This window comes from Diabrotica undecimpunctata, chromosome 2, assembly GCF_040954645.1.
Source record: "Diabrotica undecimpunctata isolate CICGRU chromosome 2, icDiaUnde3, whole genome shotgun sequence".
Classification (NCBI taxonomy): Eukaryota; Metazoa; Arthropoda; class Insecta; order Coleoptera; family Chrysomelidae; genus Diabrotica; species Diabrotica undecimpunctata.
Genome location: NC_092804.1, coordinates 18,593,998 through 18,616,402, shown reverse-complemented (window position 1 = coordinate 18,616,402; position 22,405 = coordinate 18,593,998). Strand labels below are relative to the sequence as shown.

The window sequence follows — 22,405 nt, the reverse complement described above, 5'->3', positions numbered from 1 at the left end:
TATTTTAGATAAAATTATTTTTCAAACCAACCTGTATACAGAACAGGAATTTACCCCAACAACCGTAATGTAAATAAAAGTATTTATTGGTTTAAATCTGCTGATGGGTATAAAACCACTGCCACGTTATAGGGATTATTGGAGTGTAAATAAAGATATTCATGATGACTATATCTGTAAATTCATGCCTGTAAATAGATTTGGTTGGCTGCTAAGTCATATTTATCTAAATGACAACAACCTAATGCCAAAAAAAGGAAAGAATTAATATGATAAGCTATGTAAAGTCCGGTCTTTCCTCAATAAAGTGAAGAATAATTTTCAAAAATATTACAAACCAACAGCTTATACAGTCATCGATGAGTCTATGATAAAGTACAAAGGTAGAAGTGTATCGAAACAGTATATGCCCAAAAAACCAATAAAAAGTGGCTACAATATTTAGACACTCCCTAATAAAAATGTTGAACACTCTTTAGGCAAAAAAAAGTTCTAAGGTTAACAGAGAACTTGAAGCAAAAAAAACATGTTTTATTCTTTGATAATTTCTTTAATGGCTATGACCTACAAATAAAACTAAAAGATCTCGGATTTTATTCATACGGAACAGTTATGTCAAACAGAAACCATTTACCAAAATTACGTGAAGATAAGCAACTAAAACAGGGTAAGTACGATTATCTTACAAGTAGAGATGGAATTACTTTTATTAAATGGAAAGATAGGAGGTGGTATGTATATTCTTTCTAATTTTCACGATCCCACCCAGACAACTTCTGTACAAAGAAGGTAAAACGATGGATCGAAAATGTCAGTTCCATATCCTACGGCTTTGGTTGATTATAATCTTAACATGAATTTTGTAGACAGGTTTGACCAAATGAAGTCTTCATACGAGTTGGATAGGAAAAGCCAAATTTTTTTTTTCCATTTTCTAGACTGTTCTATTGTAAACGCCTTCATATTAGATAAGATACACGGTCTACAAAAATATCTCTAAAAGACTTTCGAAGAAGAGTAATAGATGGATTATTGGCGGAGAAATATTTGGAATTAACTACAGCTAATTCGAAAGAAAGTAGGGGGTACCAATAAATAAACAACAAAGAAGCTTGCCCGAAGAAGTAAGATTTACGTCTTCAGACCACCAGCCAATACGGTCAACGAGAAGAAGGTTTGTCCGATGTAGTACTAAACAGCAGCAAATCCGTACTGAATGGACTTTCCATTTGTAAGGTTCCTTTATGTCTCAGCAAAAGAAAAGATTGTTTTCAAGAATATCATAAAAAATTATAATTTTTTTTATCTGCGAATAAAGATTTTTAAAACACTATTTATTATTTCTAATACTCAAAGAAAATACAGGTGCTGCACAGTAGTTGTACCACTCTCTATATGTAAAAGTGACAGGTGTTTTAAATGAAATTTCTTGTTTTTTATTTGTGTTGATTACCAACTCCAACTTAAACACAAAAAATGTTTCTTATTTAAAACTTTATTTTGTGTGCAACTAGGGTATAGAATATTAACAGACTTCTGTACCTCAAAGAGTTAAAGAACCGGTGCCTGTCCTGTCCCCAAATAATGAATTTTCCTTCGACTTCATTACAAGAAGTTCTCATTCCAGACACGGCGGATCTCAATAGCTAATAGGGAACGTTCTATGGATATATGGATATGAGGATGACAACGTCTAGTACAAGACTGGAGCGATGGGAAGAGTGTGGTTTAGAAGATCCTGGCTCTACAAGAGTCGTAGAAGAACTATTACATTGGTTGGATGAATATTTAGTTGCTTTCAGTAAAATTATTAGTAGTATAAGCTAGAGATAAATAATTACTTGGTGGTCAATCATTAGAATATGCTAGTGTATAGTAATTGAGCGAGACCGGTCCTGGAGATAATTCTATCACACTTGAACAAAAAATTGCAAGAGTCTGCATAAAACAACAAAAATAAAGAAGAAACGTATCAAAGGCCACCGACTAAGAATCCCTGGAGTGTAACTTAAGATTTTTACAAGATTTTTCTTTTTAACATGTAATCATAAATTTAGTTTTCAATTAGCCAAAGCAAGCAAGCCATGTCAGAAAGAATATTTCTTGTTCACAGCATATTTCGATTGAAAGGGATCTTCTAGTTTCCTCTTAGGTGTTTTCAGTGGCGGCTCGAATCGGATTCTTGTTTATACAATCAATTTAAAGGAATTGTAAATCGGAAGATTAGGCTCATCGCTCAAATTGCATTATAAACAGTTTATGAATGTTGAAAATTATTTTTTCAAAAGGATGTTATTTCAAAAATTAGAAATAATGTGTGGATAAATCTGAAAGACAGATCACAATCATAAAAGCAAATCAAATCATAAATTGACATTACTTATAGGTACTTCAGACAAAAAGAAGCCGAACTTTTCATCAACTCTAATAAACAGGGTTCCGACGACGCGGTGACTTTATTGTCGACTGCGAAAATTATTTAGTATCAAAATGGATTTTGACAAAGAAACATTGCTCTGGTCGCTAATGAGAACATGAGAAGGAAAATGCGACCGCGCATTAATAGAAGATCGAAGTAAAGGTCAATTCTTACTGTTGTATAGATTTGAGAAACCACAATGATGATAAGTTTTTTAACTACACTCAGGTGCAAAAAAATCGATCCATTCCTTATTTCTTATTTATTTTAAGTTGTATAATTTTAAAAACAATAAATTACGTATGTAAATTTAGGTGTACCATCGTATATGAGAAATAAAATAATATTTTTAATATTGCTTTTTATATTTCTTAATACAAATATTGGTATTTCAGGTTTTTGTCAAAAAGGGTCTGAAGCAAGTAGATATTTATTGAATGTTGTTTTTAATTCAACAATCATATTAGTGTAGTGATTTTATTTTCAAAACGTGTTATATTTTTATTTAATTATCCTTCCTAAATGTCTCTAACTCCGACAGATGCTGCAAGGGCGGTGACTTTAGTTCAAGATGGTCGTAGCCAATATTATGCAGCTGAAATGTTGGGTGTTAGTCGATCTTCGGTTCAAAGAGCAGTTCGGCGTTTTAGCGACACCGGTAACTTCACAAGAAGACCAGAATCAGGTCGTAAAAGGGTAACATCCGAAAGAGATGATCGATTTCTGGTCTCATCATGTTTGAGAAATCGGCATCTAACTTCAGTTGAACTGGCAAATCGTCTGAGCGAAGTGAGAAATGTGGATGTAAGCAGATGGACAGTTCGTCGACGACTTGTAGAAGGTAATTTATTATCCAGAAGGCCAGTCCTATCTCCAATACTATCCATAGAACATCGCAGAGCTCGGAAAACTGGAGTGATGCAGATTGGAGCAATGTATTGTTCTCAGATGAGTCCAGATTTTGTCTAAGGTCACCAGACGGCCGAGAAAGGGTTTAGAGAAGACACGGAGAGCGATATTTTCAATATAATATTGCGGAAAGAATAAGTTATCGGGGGGGCTCGGTTCTGGTTTGGGCTGGTATCAGTTCAGAAGCCCATACTGATTTAGTTATTGTAGATAGAGGTTCTATGACTGCTGCAAGATACATAACAAGTATTTTAGATCAGCATGTGGTACCTTTTGCTCCTTTCATTGGATCTAATTTTATTTTTATGGACGACAACGCGCGTCCTCGCCGTGTTAGAATCGTCAACCAATATATAGAGGAGGTGGGAATTGTCCGTATGAACTGGCCAGCTTGCAGTCCCGATCTCAATCCCATAGAACATCTATGGGGTATGATAAGAAGACGTCTTCGAGCACGAGTACCCCGTCCAAACAACTTGGCTGAACTGGCTGAATTTGATATCCACAGGTTAATTACCTCAATGCCTAGACGTGTACAGGCTGTTATAAGGGGCCGAGGGGGAAACATTAGATATTGATTTATTATCAATGTTTTTCTTAATTTCAGAAAGTTTTGAATATTCTTGTATTTTTGAGTTTTGGCGTATGTCTCTATAAATAAATGATTTTTTTGGATAATCTGTAAAAATTATTTTAATCTAGCATATACTTTTACATATATCATCAATCAGCCAATCCCGTCCACTGCTGGACATAGGCCTCCCTCAGTTATTTCCAGTGTTCTCTACACTGGGCCGCTTGTAGCCAGTTTCCCGCTACTCTTTTTATGTCGTCGGTCCATCTAGTCGGTGGTCGTCCTCGGCTTCTTTTATAATTTCTGGGCCTCCATTCCATAATTCGTCTTGTCCATCGTCCATCTTGTGTTCTGGCTAAGTGTCCTGCCCAGTTCCACTTAAGTCTCGTGGTTCTTTCGATGACGTCTTGAACTCCTGATCTTTGCCTGATTTGTCGGTTTGTTATGTGGTCTCGGAGGCTCACATTCAGCATTGCACGTTCCATGGCTCGTTGTGTAACTCTTAGTTTATTCGCAGATTTCTGCGTGAGTGTTAAAGTCTCTGCTCCATAAGTTTGTACAGGCAAAACACATTGGTTATAAACTTTTCGCTTGAGACACATGGGAATTGAACTTTTTAGAATATGGCTTAGTTTGCCAAATGCTGCCCATGTCAGGCCTATTCGCCTCTGTATTTCATTTGTTTGATTGTTTCTGTTTATTTTGATCTCGTGTCCCAGATATTTGTAAGTGTCTGTTTGTTGTATGGTATTATTGTCGATAGTTATATTTCCACTCATTACGAGATTACATTACATATATACCTGATTTAAAACTAATATCTTCAAACGTTTTCTTTTTTCAGCAAATAATACCCATGGATCAATTTTTTGCACCTGAGTGTATTATCGAATGTCTAAAAACACATTTGATTTTTTGTTAGAAGTTTTAGAACGTCAAATCAAAAAGAAAGATACTGTAATGAGGAAAAAACATACCACCTGATAAACGACTAGCTCTTACATTAAGATACGAATAGGTATTTATCTCTGTATCAGCAAATCTCATTCAGATTGGTAGGTAGAATTAAGATAAGCAAAAAATATAATAATAATTTTACTGTTCCAACACGCTAATTCATCATCATCATCCAGCCCTTTGCGTCCACGGCTGGACATAGGCCTTCCTCATTTTTGTCCATTGTGCTTTATCTTGAGCACTTTTTATCCAATTTCTTGACATTTTCTTGAGATCGTCAGTCCAACGAGTAGGGGGTCTTGATCTACTTCTTTTGTCTAACCTCGGCCTCCATTCAAGCAACTCTTCGTTCACCTTTCATCACTGATTCGGGCAACGTGTCCGGCCCAGTTCCGTTTCAGTGTGGCAATTCGGGAAATTACATCGGTAACTCGTTCTTCGTCTTCATTTCTAACTCGGTCACGAAGCGATATACTCAGGATTGACCTTTCCATTTTCCGATGAGCTATTTGCAGCGTTTTAGAAGACGAGAGGCTAATTCGCCCAAGTGATGCCGACGTTGCCAAATAGTGATGTGTTGGTCTCTGTCAGTCTGAGTCACAACCACACAAGGTAATGTGAAATGTGAAGGTATGTGATTTCATTTGAAAAGAAAACAGACTTTGAAAACTGGAAATAAGAAATCGAAATTGCAAACAATTGCTCTGACATTTTAAAAAGTAAATGTAATAGTACCACTGTAGAAATACTTTATTTTAATTGTAATAGAAGTAAATCAAATATGTTAAAATATTTAACTGAATAATTAAATATTCATAGATTTATTCTTTATAGGTTATGTCCCAAAAAATATACAACAAAGATCTAGATTACAAAAGGGTCAAGGATCACGTAAGATAGCAATTCATGTAGTACAAGTACAATTAAAGTAATTATAGAAAACAACACAATTCTTGTAGAATGGCGAAAATATCATTATGGTCATACCAAAGAATTTCTTTAGTCATACTTTTGATTCACAACATATCAATTTAAAAAAGGAAGATAAGAACATAATAGCAAAGAATATAGACGCTTATAGAAGAATAATTGTTCACTGTTATTTTTGAAAGTCGGCAAAGGTTAAACCGGGTGGGACGCACGTTACAAACAAGGATGAGAGGTGGATCGAGGTGGATCAAGATTTTAGTACCACCAAAGAATATAGACGCTTATAAGCGTCTATATTCTTTGATAATAGGTTCAAAGCTAATAATCGGAGTCCCAGAGCAAAGGTAAAAAAATTGTCTTTCTTTTTTTCTGACTTAAAAAATTCTCTCCGAGTGTATTAAACATTCATTTCTGGTCTTTTAGAATTCTAGAAACTAAAAAGACATATTGATTCACAAATCAGATTTTTTCCATAAAAAAGAAGAGATTGCAAGTAAACTCCAGTCTTATGAGATCTACTAAACAAGAACTCAGCGATATTAAAGAAAATTTATAGCATTCCAATGAAGAATCATTTTTTATATTTAAATCTATATAGCCATCACGACATGAGTATATCAATATTAAATATATATACATTTTCTAAAATGTCGAATTTTTATTGTATTGCAACTTGCAAATTAAAATTTCTTAAATAGAAATGTGTAGTTTTTATGTACGAATGTTGTAATTACATTTTGCAACAGATGCTTTAAAATAATAAAAAAATGTAAAATTAGTTCTATAGTTAAACAGAAACGTTGACGAAAATATTGACCTTTTCCTTATAATAGCAAATAATAACATCGTAACCGTCAATATAAAAATTTTACAAGTGAAGTGTTGTTTTACATAAAGTATGTATTCCTTGCTATTAACGAATCAAATACTCAAAGTATTTATTTCTTTTAAAAAATAACTACAAAAATATTTCATTCTTTTGTTAATAACATAGAAGATTTTATTCAAAACAAATGATTGTTTTGAATAGTCTTCACAAAAAATTTTCATTTTAATGGTTAAGATGTGTTTCCCGAAAGAGGATTATTACGCCTCCATTATTTAAAAATCGCGCTAAAATCTAGGTACAGAAAATCTGGCAACGTCGGCATCGCTTGGGTTAATTAGCTTCTCGTTTTAGAAGTTGTAGCTGTCAATGTCAAAGTTTCGGCACCATAGATCATCACAGAGATCACAGATTGGTCAAATAACACACGTTTCACGTTTTAAAGAAATTGGTATATCGCTTTTAAAGATGTCTTTAAGTTTTCCATAGGCTGCCCATGCTAGATTTATTCTTCTTCGTAGTTCGCATGTTTGGTTGTCTCTTGTGATCTTTATTTCGTGTCCAAGGTATATGTATGTTTCCATTAGCTCTACTTCGTAGTCTCCAATATTGCTATTTCCGCTAGGTACTAGGTTTGTCATGAACTTTGTTTTGGAGATGTTTATTTTAAGACCCACACTGGCACACACTAACTGAAGTTCATGTAGCATTGTACATATCTCCTTGAGGTTGTCCGAGAACAAAACTATGTTGTCTGCTATTTTCAAATTTGTTAATCTTCTACCGTTAATGTTCAGGCCTTTCTCTTCTCACTTAAGTTTTTTTACGGTATTACTTTATCTTCACATTGCGTATGTTCTGACTCGGTTGGGGTGTCAGGGACGTACCGGTCGCCCAACCCAACGACCACATGTTGCCCATATGAGTTATGAGATGCCTTGGACGACTTGTGACGATAACGTTTAAAATTTTACCTGTCACTAGAATGGACGACAAAGAGAAGCTTGTCTATGTTTAACCATATAAATATACAGCCGTCGACAATCTATTCCCGAAAAGTAGCTCAAAAGGTACGTGTGCTTTAGCTCTTACTGGTCAAAGATTGATCACTAATATAGTCGTTGAATTTGTCTAGCAAAATACACAGTACCTACTGTTTGACATTGAAAATAGAATACATTATAAAACATCAGGAATGCTGAAAAAAATTTTGCAAATACGTTGTACTAAAAGCAAATATAAAATGATTCCAGTCGGTTTTAGGAATTCCACTTTTTGCTTTATTGCTTACTATACATTAAAATCATTCTGTTACTAATCTTTTGCGTTAGTAAAATTAGCGTTTTAATAAACGCGCTAATTTTAGTTACTTAAGTAAAGGACGAGGTTATGATGGAAGGAAGAACTAAAGACGGCAGGACGTATTAGGACAGGTGCTGGAGAGACTGATAATTTTCATATGAAAGTAGGATTGCATTAGGTCTCGGTGCTTAGTCATTAGTGTTGGATGAGATAACAACGAAACCACATACAGGGTAATATTCCGTGGTGCTTAATGGTAATAGTAGGAAATACTGAAAGGGATTTACGACAAAAACTGGAACAGTGAACACAAGTTCGTGAGGAAAATGGTTTAGAACTTAGTATGGTAAAAACACGATATTTAGAATGACCATTTAAAATAGTTACTACATACTACATATTAAATAATAACTTTGGATGAACTATAGGATCGGTATTACAGAGTAATGGAGAAATAGATGGAGATACATGGCAGTAGAATTAGACTGGGACGGATGAAGTGGAGGGAAGCGAGTAATGTGTTGTGTGACAGACATATTCCAATGAAACTGAAAAGGAAAATTCTGTAAAACTGCCAAATAACCAGTTATGATCTTCTGTACTGAATATTGGGTAAGTAAAAAAGAAAGACGAACAACAAATGCTTATGGCGGAAATAAAAATCCTTAAATGGAAGAGAGGAGTAACAAAAAAGAATGAAATTAAGAATGGGTATATTAGGGTTTAAATGGGTTTAAGGGTGGCACCAATTTATGCTAAAATGAGAGCACATCAGTTTGGAATGGTTGGTACATGTTCAACGTTGAAACTTTAATTAACCAATACAAAGAATTGCTGATTTGCAAGTACCTGGTAGAAGTAGGAGAGGAAAACCACAGAAGACCCTGAGGGAGATACTTAGGCAGCACATGACGGTAAACGGGATCGATATTGGTATAACCTAAGATAAAAACTGAAATTTAAGGAAGAAGGCCGACTCTAAATGGGTATAAAGGTAAAGAGAATGATGAAGTGAATTTAAAAGAGTTAGGATTATGAGGCTGTGAAAACCGGGATTTCGTATCCATAAATTGGCATGAGGATTATTAGAAATGCATGATTCGAGTTTATCTGGACAACATAATAAACTCATCGATGACATAGAGGTACTGATGCTAAATAAAAAACCAAAGGCTGTAAAAATGCATCCTGATAATAAATTTCCTTGGATGTAGACATTTCCGTTGTTGAAATAAATTGCTTTCCCTTCAAACTTTCTTTCAAATCTTGCAATTTTCGTCTCCTTGACTCATGCTTGATCACTATCCTTGAATATAACAAACAAAAATTCTTCCTCCCAACTACTGAAATGGTACGTTTTACTTTCGTTTTACTTTTAGGTTTCGTCGCACTCATTTTGCGTTTTAAATATTGCTATTTTACATAGAACTTCTACTTATCACAGCATAAAAACTAACATCTAGCTAGCAAAAGCTAACAACATCAACTAACTAGCAAACTTTCGAGAAGAATCGGTGACATTCGCCGAACGTCGCGCAGTTGTATTGCCTCAGAAATCTGGAATATTTTGACCAGACTCTGATTAATTTTGAATTCTTTCCCGATCGACTCCAGAAGCTGTCGCGATCTACCAGTCGATGGCGATCAACCATTTGGGCATCGCTCTTTATATTTATATTCAATATAACAATTATTGTCACCTGCGCCCGTCTCAATGACGAGATCCCCGTCTTTTCTCATTACCAAGACATTTATCCCAGATAATTAATATTAAATAATTAAAAGAAGAATAGTGCTTGCCAATAAGTGCTATTATGGCTTGAGGAAACAGATGTCCCTAAAACTACCCAGAAAAAATAAAGTTGCCATATATAAAACACTAATAAGGCCAGTGTTAACATACGGGTCATACGGTCAGAAACGTGGTCACTTACATAGAACGACCAAGGATTGCTTAAACGTTTCGAGAGAAAAATTCTAAGGAAAATATAATGGAAGAGTCCAAGAACAGGATTTGTGGCGTAGGCGCTACAACTTTGAGTTATACAGAAGTTTTGGGGAACCTGACGTAAAATGTATTAAATTAGCACGCCTTCGATGGATAGGACATGTCATTAAGCGAGATGAAGATGCAACGATCAGAAAAATTTTCGACCGAAGAGGACCAGTGGGAAGACGAGCTAGAGGAAGACCAAAACTTAGGTATCAAGATAACATAGAGGATGATCTAAAATCCATCGAAGTTAAAGCATGGAGAAGAGTTGCCAGAGACAGGGGCGAATGGAAGATTGTTCTGAAGAAGGCTTTGGCTCATAACGAGCTGTAATGCCACTGATGATGATGATGATGATCCTGCTAGGCACCATTCTTTTTGTCTGTGCTTTAAACTCGCTTGATTTGGTTGACCATGGGATTTATTGTATTTTACCTTTCTAGTTTTTTTTTAATCACATTTAGTATCAAATTCATCATATTGTAAATGTTTACATTCCACATAGTTATATCTTTGATAATATTTTTCATTTTCATCTTGTGGATTTATTTTATAGTGTTATAAATAAATAAAACTACTAGTTATGCAATCTCAATATTCAAAAAAATTGTTATAGTTCTCGAGTGAGAACTACTACTACTCAGGCAACTTACATCTCAGGACGCCTGTTGTGTAAGTCATGTGCTAATTCAATTAATGACTCATTGTTTTATAGTTCCAAATTTCTCCATAGGAAGCCATATTGACATTTAATTTTGACTTTCTAAAAATTGGATAAGACAGAGGAAAATCTTGAGAAAATGCCGGTTAGGGTGGAAATAACGCCTCCCCTGCCGGCAAATTCCAAACAACCAGGTGTTACCAAATCCTTATTATACAATGGCTCAAAATTTCAAGGATTCCAGAAATCGAAAGGCAATAGTTACGAGGTGGAAGTTATTTTACAGGTTAGAAAAACTTTTTATATCAAAAAAATCTTTCTACAACTTTCCATACAGTTTATAGTAATTTTCAAGATTGTCACTATTCTGAAGATTTTTAATTCACTTTAATTGCGTTCTACTTAATTTATAGAAGTTATTTCGTAACAGTAGAATGTGACCTGTATTTTCACTTTTTTGTTTTTAGTCATAGTAATCACCACTTACCTACACAAAATGTTTATTTTTAACTATGAGCAGGTTTTCACATAATCCTTGTTTTAAATTTTTTGTCCAATTTCCTGCTGAAATTAAAAAATAAATACAGTCACCTTGCCAAATTGTGTTTTTAGGACAAGTGTTTTCTAATACATTTTGTTTTTTAGCATGTAGATGAAGAAAACTCATATCTTTGTGGATATTTACAAATAAATGGACTTACAGATGAGTACCCAAAACTGACCACATTTTTTGATGGTGAAATTATAAGCCAAAAATATCCTTTTCTTACCAGAAAGTGGGATGCAGACGAAGATGTGGACCGAAAACATTGGGTAACAATGTTTCTTTAATTATGTGAGAAATGAGAGATACTGAGGAATGGTTTTAATGGTGTCATAGTTTGGAGTGTGATTTTTGTGGCTTAAACTAATAATTGTATATGTGATAAGACAATATGTAATAAGACCATTTATTTCTCAGTCAAAAAGGGTTTATCTATCACAATACTATTTTCAAATTTTTTTCTATCTTATGTGTGTGTTTCTTTGGAGAAGAATAAGGTTTTCACTCAGAATCACTTGATATGTTGAATATGCTAATGTTAATTTGTCAGTGAATAGTATGAAGTGTAGACTATATTGATTATGAGGTATAAATACATAGGGGAAGGTTGAAAATTTGGGAATAGGTAGTTGAAAGTGTGTTATTATATAAGAAAAAGATTAATAAAAAAGATGACTGGGAACCAGGTCAGGCAAATTTTATGGGTACCAATCATTATCTGTTCCTATTATTCTGGAGAGAGAAGTTATTTTTGCTCAATTTTTTTATGTTCAAGGATTCATGCGAAATCTAATAGACATTCTCTTAACTCTGATCTTGGATACTCAGATAACAATTTTTTACTATTTTCTTGATTTTTTGTTTGTGAGAGTAGAGCCAAATAGCGATCACATTATTTGATTCAAGCTGTGTGTCCCTCTTAGGTTTTTTCTTTTCGTTTATCATTGGACAACTCAGAATGACACTGAAAAGCCATAAAATAATTTTAAAAATATATGTTAACTGAATGTACCTCTGTTTGACATTAAAATTAATTTTTTGTTTTCTTTTCAGAGCAAATTCTCACTGTTCAGTCAATATGCCAAAACCTTTAATTCAGATTCTTTTGATTACAAAGCCCTTGCTGATACAGACTATGTTTTTATGAGATGGAAAGAACATTTTTTAGTCCCGGACCATACAATTAAAGATATATCAGGAGCCTCCTTTGCTGGATTTTATTATATTTGTTTTCAAAAGTCAAAAGCCACAATAGAGGGTTACTATTACCACAGAAGTTCTGAATGGTAAGTAATTCATTTTTAACAATAAACACTCATATGCACTGTAACAATCTAAACTGGATAATAAATGTGTTAAGTGTAATTGATTGGTCTTCCGATGGACTTTTCTTAGGCTTCACCTAGCTTTTAAGGTTAATAGAGCAGATGATTTGAGGTCCACAAAACTAAATTGTGTCTAATTTTGCTCTGAGCCTATTCTAATTGATTATAAATTAGAAAATCCTTTCCAAAAGAAAAGACAATCTTCCAATAAATTAATACCAAAGAAACTATAAGAGTGGTAATGGTGACAAAAAATGTTTCCAACCTATTAAAAAAAATAACTAGAAATATAGCCAAAACACAGAGATAGTTGTAAAATGCATTGATTAAAGTATTCTATACTAAATCCGTATATTCCCCAAAAAAGCAGAAATAATTAAGAAAAATAATCTAAAATGTTTTTTAATATTCACTTTATTTACTAAGAGAAATACATAATGTATCTTAGTTACAATAATATAGTTGAAGTTTCTTTTAATATCTGATTCAAATAAACTCAAAATTCTTACAAAAAAATGGAATTCAACGTAAGAGAGAATTAAAATTGCTGGAACATACTTAACATCAAATATCTTTTAAAATATTTTAAGTCACTCCCATTATGCAAAACAAATGAAACTGACTCCTTTAGTCATTGAATAAAAGATTGGATTTTTAAACTTTACATTAACAATTTAAACCATAATTGTCATTCAGCATGGTAATCAGGCTACTACCGAGACATGTAAATATGTGATTCTGAAGCCTATCTCAATTAACGATTTTTTTCGGTGGCTCTATAGTATAAAATGTCATTGTTTTGCGTATCTTTTCCAGGGTCATACAAGGACCGAATTATTATGATACACTGTAACATCAACTAATGTATCAATAACAAAATGCATATCTTATGCTGTTTTTAGGAAAGTCACTTACCTATTTTTGACATTAACATTGTTTAAGTTCATTATTAAATGAATACAACAGTACATAGTTATATCTTTGATCACATACAAAAACAAATAATTTGTTCGCCCTGTATGTAATAATTAATTTAATATTGAAAATGTATAACACCATTTTTTAATTTCCAGGTTTCAGTCTTTGAATTTAACTCATGTGCCTGAAAATAGTATACAAATATATGAATTTAGGTAAATTGGAAGCACAAGAAACCCCCCAAAGCGTTGGGCAAATTTCGAACCAGTGGAAAGTTCTTTTTTGTTGTTGTTGTATAAATTTAAACATTCGGCAGATTTCTACCAAACTGATAGATATGCCCGAACTTTTACATTAACTTTTACGTACTGACTACGTACTAGCTTAGTACCTCTAGTAATTTTTCTATTGTTTCACATTTTTGTGAAACGTTTGTTGTACGGATAATATATACCTGATATTTTAAGATGAGAGTTCTATTATATAGATATTTGTAGGTTTTAAAGACTTTTGTCTTTTTTGATTAAATAGTATTAAAAGCATATGATTTTTATTTTTACTTTTAAAGTATTATCATTTTTCTCTTTGTTGGACATACATGTTGTTTAAATAGACTACTGTGGGTAATACTTAAAGGAATACTTGATATTTTGTTAATTGGAGGCGCTCCAAGCGAAAGAAGCAACATTCATTGCTATTAATCGTTGACATGTAGGATGATTGTCATTAATTGATTTTTCCTGTTTTAATATGATCAATTTTAAAAGGTGTGAAATATATATCGTAGGAGTTTTTCAATAAAATGTGTGCCTTCCATAGCTGTAGAATGCTTTTGTATATGTTCGTAAAATGCTCTGACAGTTTCTTTATAATATCTTTTTTCACTATGTCGTAAGGAGACACCTAAAACCGCGTTTTATATTGTTAAATATCTTGTATAATGTCTTTCTTTTAAATATTTTGTCTTCTAGTCTCTCATATATCATGTTTAGTGTTGGTTTTTGGGGACCAGTAAGTTTAAGGACACCATCCATGCAAATGTATATTTCTACTTATAGAAAAGCCTGTGCTGTATCTATTTTGTGTGCTTTTTCCACTATTTTGTATCCCATAAAGTTCATCAAGACTTTTCGGACTTATAATGTATGTACAGACAAAGTCCTGTTGGATCGAAATAAAAATGTCAAAAAATTGTTATTTCCTAAGTCACTGAAATAGTATATAGGTAGAAAATTATGCATATTTTTCTTCCTGTATATTAGTCGCTCCTTAAAATTTTTATGCACATAAAAATCTTAATATAGTCTCCCGTTTAAACTTCTTTTGGTGTTTTTACGCGACAGCGCCCTATAAGTATTTCTTTAACCACTTTTTGCCATTTCTGCAAAATAAACAAGTATTCCTTTCATTATTTTAAGCAGTATTTAAAATACAGTGATATTGTTTTATGTTATAAACTCTTATCTTATTTTTTTAATGAAAAACTTTTATTTTAACCTCTGACCAGTTTGGTGGGAACCGGTCCTGTACTTATTTCTTTGCAAACAAAAACAAGTGTGAAGCTCTCTTTACAAGATATCACCCAATTTGTGTATTTTAGTATCAAAAATTATTCTTTTTATTTTTGTTCATTTTATTACCTATGTAATTATGTTTTCAGAGTGAATCTTTTTATTAGGACGATTAATTGTTTTATATAAAACATTAAAGAGAAATGAAATGTTGGTAATTATCAAGAGTGTCTTTCCATGGCAGATCTTTTATCGGCAGCTGGCAAAAGAAAAAAGTGAATGAAGTATAAAATGTGGGTGATTTGGATGTATTTTTGAAATTTTTATAGGAAAAGTTTTACAGATAACATTGGGAACAAAGAAATTTTAAAAAATGGAAGCAAGTATAAAATGTTGTCATATTTAAGTTGAAACGCGCATTTTAGTTAAATTATTACGTATATGTGACTGGGTCCTCAAGGAATCAGTTGCAGTTCACTTATCTAAGCTGAGTTGTTTTGACAAAATTGAATAATAAAGTAAACCAAGTCTACAGGTAACCCAGTCTTTAATGGATTGGCAAACTTGGTTTGTTGTTAGTAGTTTAGTGATTACTGGATTACTTGATCACTACCAAAAGACGTAAAACAAGGAAAATCAGAATATACACACATTGATTAAGTAATTCTTCAAAGAATGTTCCATAATATTTTTTATTGAGATCTATTGTAGATTATGCTTCTTCTTTGCTAACAAATTATAGTAGTAAATACTCTCTGTTCTTTTCTTGACAACAAACAAGTTTCTTTAAGTATCATCAATCTCCATTTGGTGATTGGTCTTCCATTGATGTGAAGCTACTTCTTTAAACTCATACATAGATTGCAGCATATGGCGTAGCCTATAATATCAGAAAAGAATCTACTATTTAACGTGATGATGTAAAAGGACGCTCAAACTTAATTGATTATTATTACAATATCCACCAAGATATAATTTGGTCGATGAGGAAACTGCTAAGCGCTCTAAAATGGCCAACATTTCGCCCCAGTCGCTCTGAATTAGCTCCGACTTATGGGCATTGACTGCGCCATATTCCCAAATAGGAACCAATAAACTTATCATGCTTGGAAGAGTATGGACATCGTCCGATACAACGCTTCTGGTACTGGTACACTATCAACACAAAGAGTGCCTACCCGTTATATATTATGCTGGGACGGATAAAAAACACCTGCTTTTGCCTGTTAGGGTACCATAAACCATGCAGAAACTTATGGGACTATCAGATGTGTCGCAATTTACAGCTGATTCCTTAATTCCCATGGGTACTAGGCGATCGGACAATCTGGGACTAGGTTGAACCAATCAGCGACGACAAGTTGTTTGATTTGTGATTTGACGAGCAGGTGACACTGCTTTGGAGTAACTAATATGGTCCTGATAGTGTGAAGTGTTTTTTACTTTCTTTTCGTGCATTTGCAACAATATCTTCTTTACACTTTATACTCTTCCTGTCTAATTATTTTTATAGTAGGTAAATTCATATTTTTATATGATGTAATGAACATTAGTGAACCAGCCGCTGTATAAGATCTGCCATTGTGGTGTAATTTCGGACTTTGACGAACAATGACTGGATGTAATGTACCTAAATATTAAGATTTTTAAAAACTTTCGAGTAAATACTCTTGTAAGTCACGATTTGTTATGTATATTATGTATAAATGTAATTGAATATATTTTTTTTATTATTATTTTTGATGTTTGGTTTTGTGTTGATTAAAAAGATTTAAATAAAGATCATTGTAATTAATGTTGGACCTCATTTTTGGGGGAAAACGTACGGAGTCTTGAGTAGTATTGTCCTGATATTAACCCCGCACGTTTTTGAGGAGTACAGGGAACAAAACTGGTCTAAGGAAGAACAGGCTGTGCGATATTCACAATTGGTGGAGTAACCACTCGATGATAGTAAATGGAAGAGATGTGAAAGTCGAATTTTTTTACCGGAAATCTACAATTTAAATCACTAAAGTTGCAAGAGACAAATAACGAACGATAAGCTTAGACAGTTTAGTGAGGGGTTTGCATCTGTCAAACTTAGAAACCAGAATGAAGGAAAGCGATAACTGGATTTCACTTCGATCAATAACAATTAAAAAAAAACCAAAATTATTTTAGTTTTGTCTTATTCTAGAGTGAACGTTTGGATTTATAAAAAGGAAAGAGTGGTAATGAACTATTATCGAGAATTAACAATTTTGAGAGTATCGGGTACGGAGGACATTAAATCCCTCAAATCTTAAGCGTAGAGGCTGTGTTATAAAAGTACAAGAGCCATAGAAGATGGTTTTAGATAACTGATTCTCTCAAGACGCCTAACTCTCACTTATGGCTTCACGTGCCACACCCCAGGAACTACAGAAGTCAACCAAATCATCAACAGCAGAAGGCAGGGAGAAACCAGTGCATTAAAAATCCAGTGACATATCGCATATGCAGATTTTTAAAAACTAAAGACAAAAAAAATGTTCTTTTCTTTGGAATCGGAGACCAAGATCCGACAGATCAGAAGATAAGAAGTTAACCGGCAAAATCCTTGATAAACAAAAAAAAAACGACAGTGAAATTTTCCAGCATATGAACAGCAATCAATATAGCTAGAGGTATTAATATTTACCAAATAATAAAATGAGTACTTGATCTTACTAACAGAAATTTTTAAAACCGGAACCAAAAATAACTCGACTATTAAAAACTAGAATATTTAGACACATTGTTATTTACGAAATGATAAAATGAGAGCCAGATCCAGTTTAAACATAAATAAGCACCTGTAATAGATACAGGTATTAATATTTACCAAATAATAAAATAAGAACCTGATTTTACTAACAGAAATTTTTAATACTGGAACCAAAAATAACTCGACTATTAAAAACTAGAATATTTAGAAACATTATTATTTACCAAATGATAAAATGAGAACCAGATCCAGTTTTAACATAAATAAACACCTGTAAGAGATACAGGTATTAATATTTATCAAATAATAGAATAAGAACTTGATTAGGTATACTAATAGAAATTAATACCGGAACCAGAAATACCTCGACCATTAAAAACTGGAATATTTAGACATATTATTATTTACCAAATGATAAAATGAGAACCAGATTCAGTTTAAACATAAATAAACACCTATAATAGATACAGGTATTAATATTTACCAAATAATAATTTTTTATAATTATGTTGTTTATTTACAATCATTATGGAGTATTATGTAGGTAAATAGTTTTTGGGCTAGAAGGAGAGACATCCAATGATGTATCACCTTATTCTATTTTGGTTTAGTTTTGAAGTAGGTCTTGGGGCCAGGTTCTATCTAATCTTGTGGCTGGACCATTGTTGAATAATTCCCTCACTAGCTCATTTTCATGGTGAATGATACGGTCATTTTTTGACTCCGTGGCTCGATGGATTTCTTCTCTGATGAAAGGAATTTTTAAGTCGTAGTGAAGTGTTTTATTACTTATGTACCATGGTGCATCCACTATCGATCTTAGCACTTTAGACTGGAATCTGGATAATATTCAGCGACGTTGGTTTTGCACAGCCCCATAGGTGTAACCCGTAGAACCAGATAGGTCTGAGTATGGCTTTGTATAGAAGAATTTTGTTTTGGATGTTAAGTTTTGATTTACGTCCAAGGAGCCAATACATTTGCCGGAATTTTAAGTCGAGCTGCTCTCTTTTGGTCCGAATATGTTTCTTCCAAGTGAGACGTTGGTTAATATGGAGGCCAAGGTATCTAGCATCTGTTACTGTTGGTATTCTTATATTTTCCATTCTTACAGGAGGACATATGTTCTGACTGTTGGTAAATGTTATTTGAGTTGATTTTGTTTTATTTACTTTTGTTCTTCATTTCGTATACCAATCACTGAGTATGTTCAGATCATGTTGCAGGTTTTGTGAGGCTTGTATGGGATCTTCATTTACAGCCAGTATTGCTATGTCGTCAGCAAAGGAAGCGATTGTAGTATTATTTCTCTCTCTCTTTCTCTCCAATGGCGCTACAGCCCCAATCGGGTCTTGGCCTCCTCCAAAACTATGCCTCCAACCTTGTCGGTCCCTCGCCGATCTTCTCCAGGTTCCCACGTCTAGCAAATTTTGCGCGTCCGCTGCCACTTCATCCTCCCATCTTTTCCGTGGCCTTCCTTTTGGTTTTGCGCCCTGCATTTTACTATCTACGGCTCTTTTCGCAATCTTTCTGTCTTCATTCTTACTACATGACCAGCCCAGCGAAGTCTCTGAACTTTAACGAATTCTGAGATCGGTGTCTCTTTGAACAGTTGGTAGAGTTCATGGTTATACCTGGATCTCCATATTCCGTTTTCGTTAATAGGTCCAAATATCTTTCTTAGGACTTTTCTTTCGAAGACTTCCAGTTTTCTTTTTGTCTCTTCTGTTATCACCCATGTTTCGCATCCATAACATACTATTGGTCTGATAATAGTTTTGTATTTTCGATCTCCAGTGTGTGTTTTTGGAGCGAAACACATGATCGAGTGAAAAATAAGCTTTGTTTCCCTTTACTATTCTTCTTTGGATTTCTGGTTCTTCTGTTCGATCCGTGTTTAATGCAACTCCTAAATATATTTAGGAGTTGTAGTATTATTAGTCTCTGGTATATCGGCTGTGTACACTGAGAAAAGCAGCGGCTCTAGAACACTACCCTGTGGGACTCCTGAGTTGATAGGACAGAGGTTGGATTGTTGGTCTTTGAATTTTTCCAGAGAAATATCTATTTGATATGTAGGATTTAAGTAGGAGGAAATAGTTACTGGAGAGAGCTATTTTTACTTTGTAAATCAAACCTTCGTGCCAGACTTTGCCAAACGCTTGTGAGATGTCTAGAAATACAGCGTTGTAGTATTTCTTTTCTTCAAGATTTTTTGATATTTTGTTTATCATTCGATGGACTTGTTGGGTAGAAGAGTGATTTTCCTGAAAACCCAACTGATGTTTTGGAAGTAATGTTAGGAATTCATGATCTGCGTATATCCTTTGTATCCAATGATGTTACTTCATTGGGCTTTTTTCCTGGCTTGAGGATCATAATGACTTAGCAAATTTCCATATTTTTGGAAAGTATAATAAGTTTAGCATGCAGTTAAATATAACTGTTAGCAAAGTAATGATCCTGCGAGGAAGTTATTTTAGTACTTGTGCCGAGATTAAATCATATCCTGGGGCCTGTCGTGAGTTGCGATTGTTTATTTCTTTCTTGACTTCTATAGAAGTAAAACTTTTAATTGGGAGGGACATTTGACATGCTGCACTAATTAGTTCTTCCACTTCTTCATCAGAGTCTGCTGGCTCTGTCTGAAATACGTTTGCAAGATGTTCCACAAAGACGTCTGCTTTTTCTTTTTTGGCGCATTCGCCATTTGGTTTACAGTTGGGAGAGATAGTAGTTGTGTATGGTTTCTTAAGCTTCTTAGTCGCCTTCCATAACGTCTGGTCATTTGCTGCAAGGCTTGTAATATAATGTTCGAAGGTTTCGTTGTTTACGGCTTTGATGGCTACTCCAAGTTGCCTACGTAGTCTATTGAATATATGTAGATTTATGTTGTTTCTAGATCTTTGCCAGGATCTCCTCGCACGACATTTTCAGCAATGAATTGGCGAATTAGCAGGGGAGCATTTGTGGTATGTGTTGGTTTGCGTTCAGTTCGTGTGGTGTAGATTACCATTGGTGAAATATTGAGCTGCTGTATCGATGTCATGTGTAGATTTGATCCGCAGATTAAGATTGCTATTTTCTTCTAAGTATGATCCGATGAGAGATCATAGCTGGATTCTATTAGACAGTTGTTCCTGGACACTTCTTTGCTTATGTAGTAGTCCAGTAGATCTGGAAGTTTTCTGTGGTCACTCAGCTAGTACGTAGGGATTCCGTTGGTAAGGCAATCATAGTTGTTGTCGGTCATTGCTTTAAGAAGATTACAACCTTTTGTTGTTGTGAGTCTTGAGCCCCAGTGTGTGTGTTTCGCATTCCAGTCTCCCCGGCTACGAATTTACTGCCAAGTAATTGAAAGAAGGTTTTGCATTCACTTGAACGATTGCTGCTTGTATTTTTTCTGTTGCATATTTCGGCAATACATGTTTGTTTGTCGGCAATACGGTTTAAGAATGTTAATAGTTGTTGTTCTATATTAGTTTTAGGTTCTGAATCTTGGTTGGTTTGATGTGCTGTCACGTTTGCATATGTTCTTTGATGGTTTTGTAAAGTGGTGTTTAGCTGATTTGTTTCAGTACATACATGTGGGCTGTTGAATGTTGTTCTTTGAGAATGTTGGTTTTCTCTCTTCTGCATATGTCTGTTGTCTACTAATTCCCTGTACACTGCACAGCCCTTATAGTTAGTAGGGTGATCTTGTTTGCATAGTACACACTTAGCTAGAGTGCTTCTAGGTTTTTTTCAATCTTTTGTATCATGTTGTCCTTTACATTTGACGCAGTAATGCGGTTTAGTGCAATATGTTTTACTATGGCCGTATGCTTGACATCGCATGCATTGGATGATTGAGTTTCTCTTATTTGGTGCCTCGACTGCTATTTTATTGTGACAAAAGAGTTCTAGGTTGAATATGTCTTTGTTGTTACTGTTGGGTTCAAGATCTATGAAAAATAAAGATAAGGGTTCCTTTGTTTGTCTGTGTCGAATCTTAGTTATATTGCGAACTTTATGGCCGGCTTGTTCTGGTTCCTTTGTTATATCTGTTGTGTGTATAGAGTGATGTATGTCTTATTACCAATCTGCAGGCGCGTTCTTCCTTTATTTGGTAAGTGTGGTGAATGATTTCTTCTTCTTGTAAATTTCTTATCAGTTTACGGTATGTATCTATTGTATATGTTGTAATCTTGACAGTGTCGTTTGTCAGAGTTCTGGTGTAGTAGGTTTCTTCCTCCATAATTTATGCAAAGTTATCGACCATATCTTTGACAAGTTTTTGACGCCATATACGAATATTGGAGGTAGTTTTGGTATTTTCTGTTGTTTTTTCATTCCAGTCTGTTCAGAGCTCTCGGTGTTTGATAATGCACTGTATCGATTTTGTATTTTTGTTGGTGATGAGCTTGGAGAATTGGGATCGTTATTTTGTTTTGAAAATTTATGTTTTTTAATTACTTGCCATGCGTTTTTATTTTGGGGTTCTTGATCGTCGTCTTCTCTAGACTCAATATATTCGAGTTTTCTGAATGTGTAATTGCAAGTTTTAGCTTTGTGTTTCAGGTCTGCCCTAATGGGTTTCTTGAGTTGTAGTAAATTGATTGGGGTTCTGGTGGAAATTGTTGTGGTTGTGGTGGAAGAGTGAATTGATTTTGTGGGATGTTTGATATAGGAGTATTTGTCGGTCAGTACCTATATGTAGTTTGGTGCATGTTCAGATGTGTATTCTAGTGGCGGATATTGGAGAGTTGGGTACAGAACATCGAGAAACCTTCGCAGTGGTGATCACCAATGTTGGATAATTCTAATAT

At 34.1% G+C, this 22,405-nt stretch overlaps 1 protein-coding gene across 1 annotated transcript; it reads left to right on the top strand.

Moving 5' to 3' along the window:
* Nucleotides 1-10,648: 10,648 nt before the first annotated feature.
* LOC140434280 (glucose-induced degradation protein 4 homolog) lies at nt 10,649-16,649 on the top strand. Its single transcript, XM_072522425.1, has 4 exons — nt 10,649-10,857; nt 11,217-11,384; nt 12,169-12,401; nt 13,514-16,649. The coding sequence occupies exons 1-4, from the start codon at nt 10,711-10,713 to the stop codon at nt 13,575-13,577; spliced, it is 612 nt and encodes a 203-aa protein (XP_072378526.1). The 5' UTR covers nt 10,649-10,710; the 3' UTR covers nt 13,578-16,649.
* Nucleotides 16,650-22,405: the final 5,756 nt, after the last annotated feature.

Coding starts and splice junctions, on each gene's coding strand:
- LOC140434280 (XM_072522425.1), top strand. CDS start 10,711: ATGCCGGTTAGGGTGGAAATAACGCCTCCCCTGCCGGCAAATTCCAAA. Junction 11,385..12,168: donor ATGTGGACCGAAAACATTGG/GTAACAATGTTT, acceptor TTTTCTTTTCAG/AGCAAATTCTCACTGTTCAG. Junction 12,402..13,513: donor TACCACAGAAGTTCTGAATG/GTAAGTAATTCA, acceptor TTTAATTTCCAG/GTTTCAGTCTTTGAATTTAA.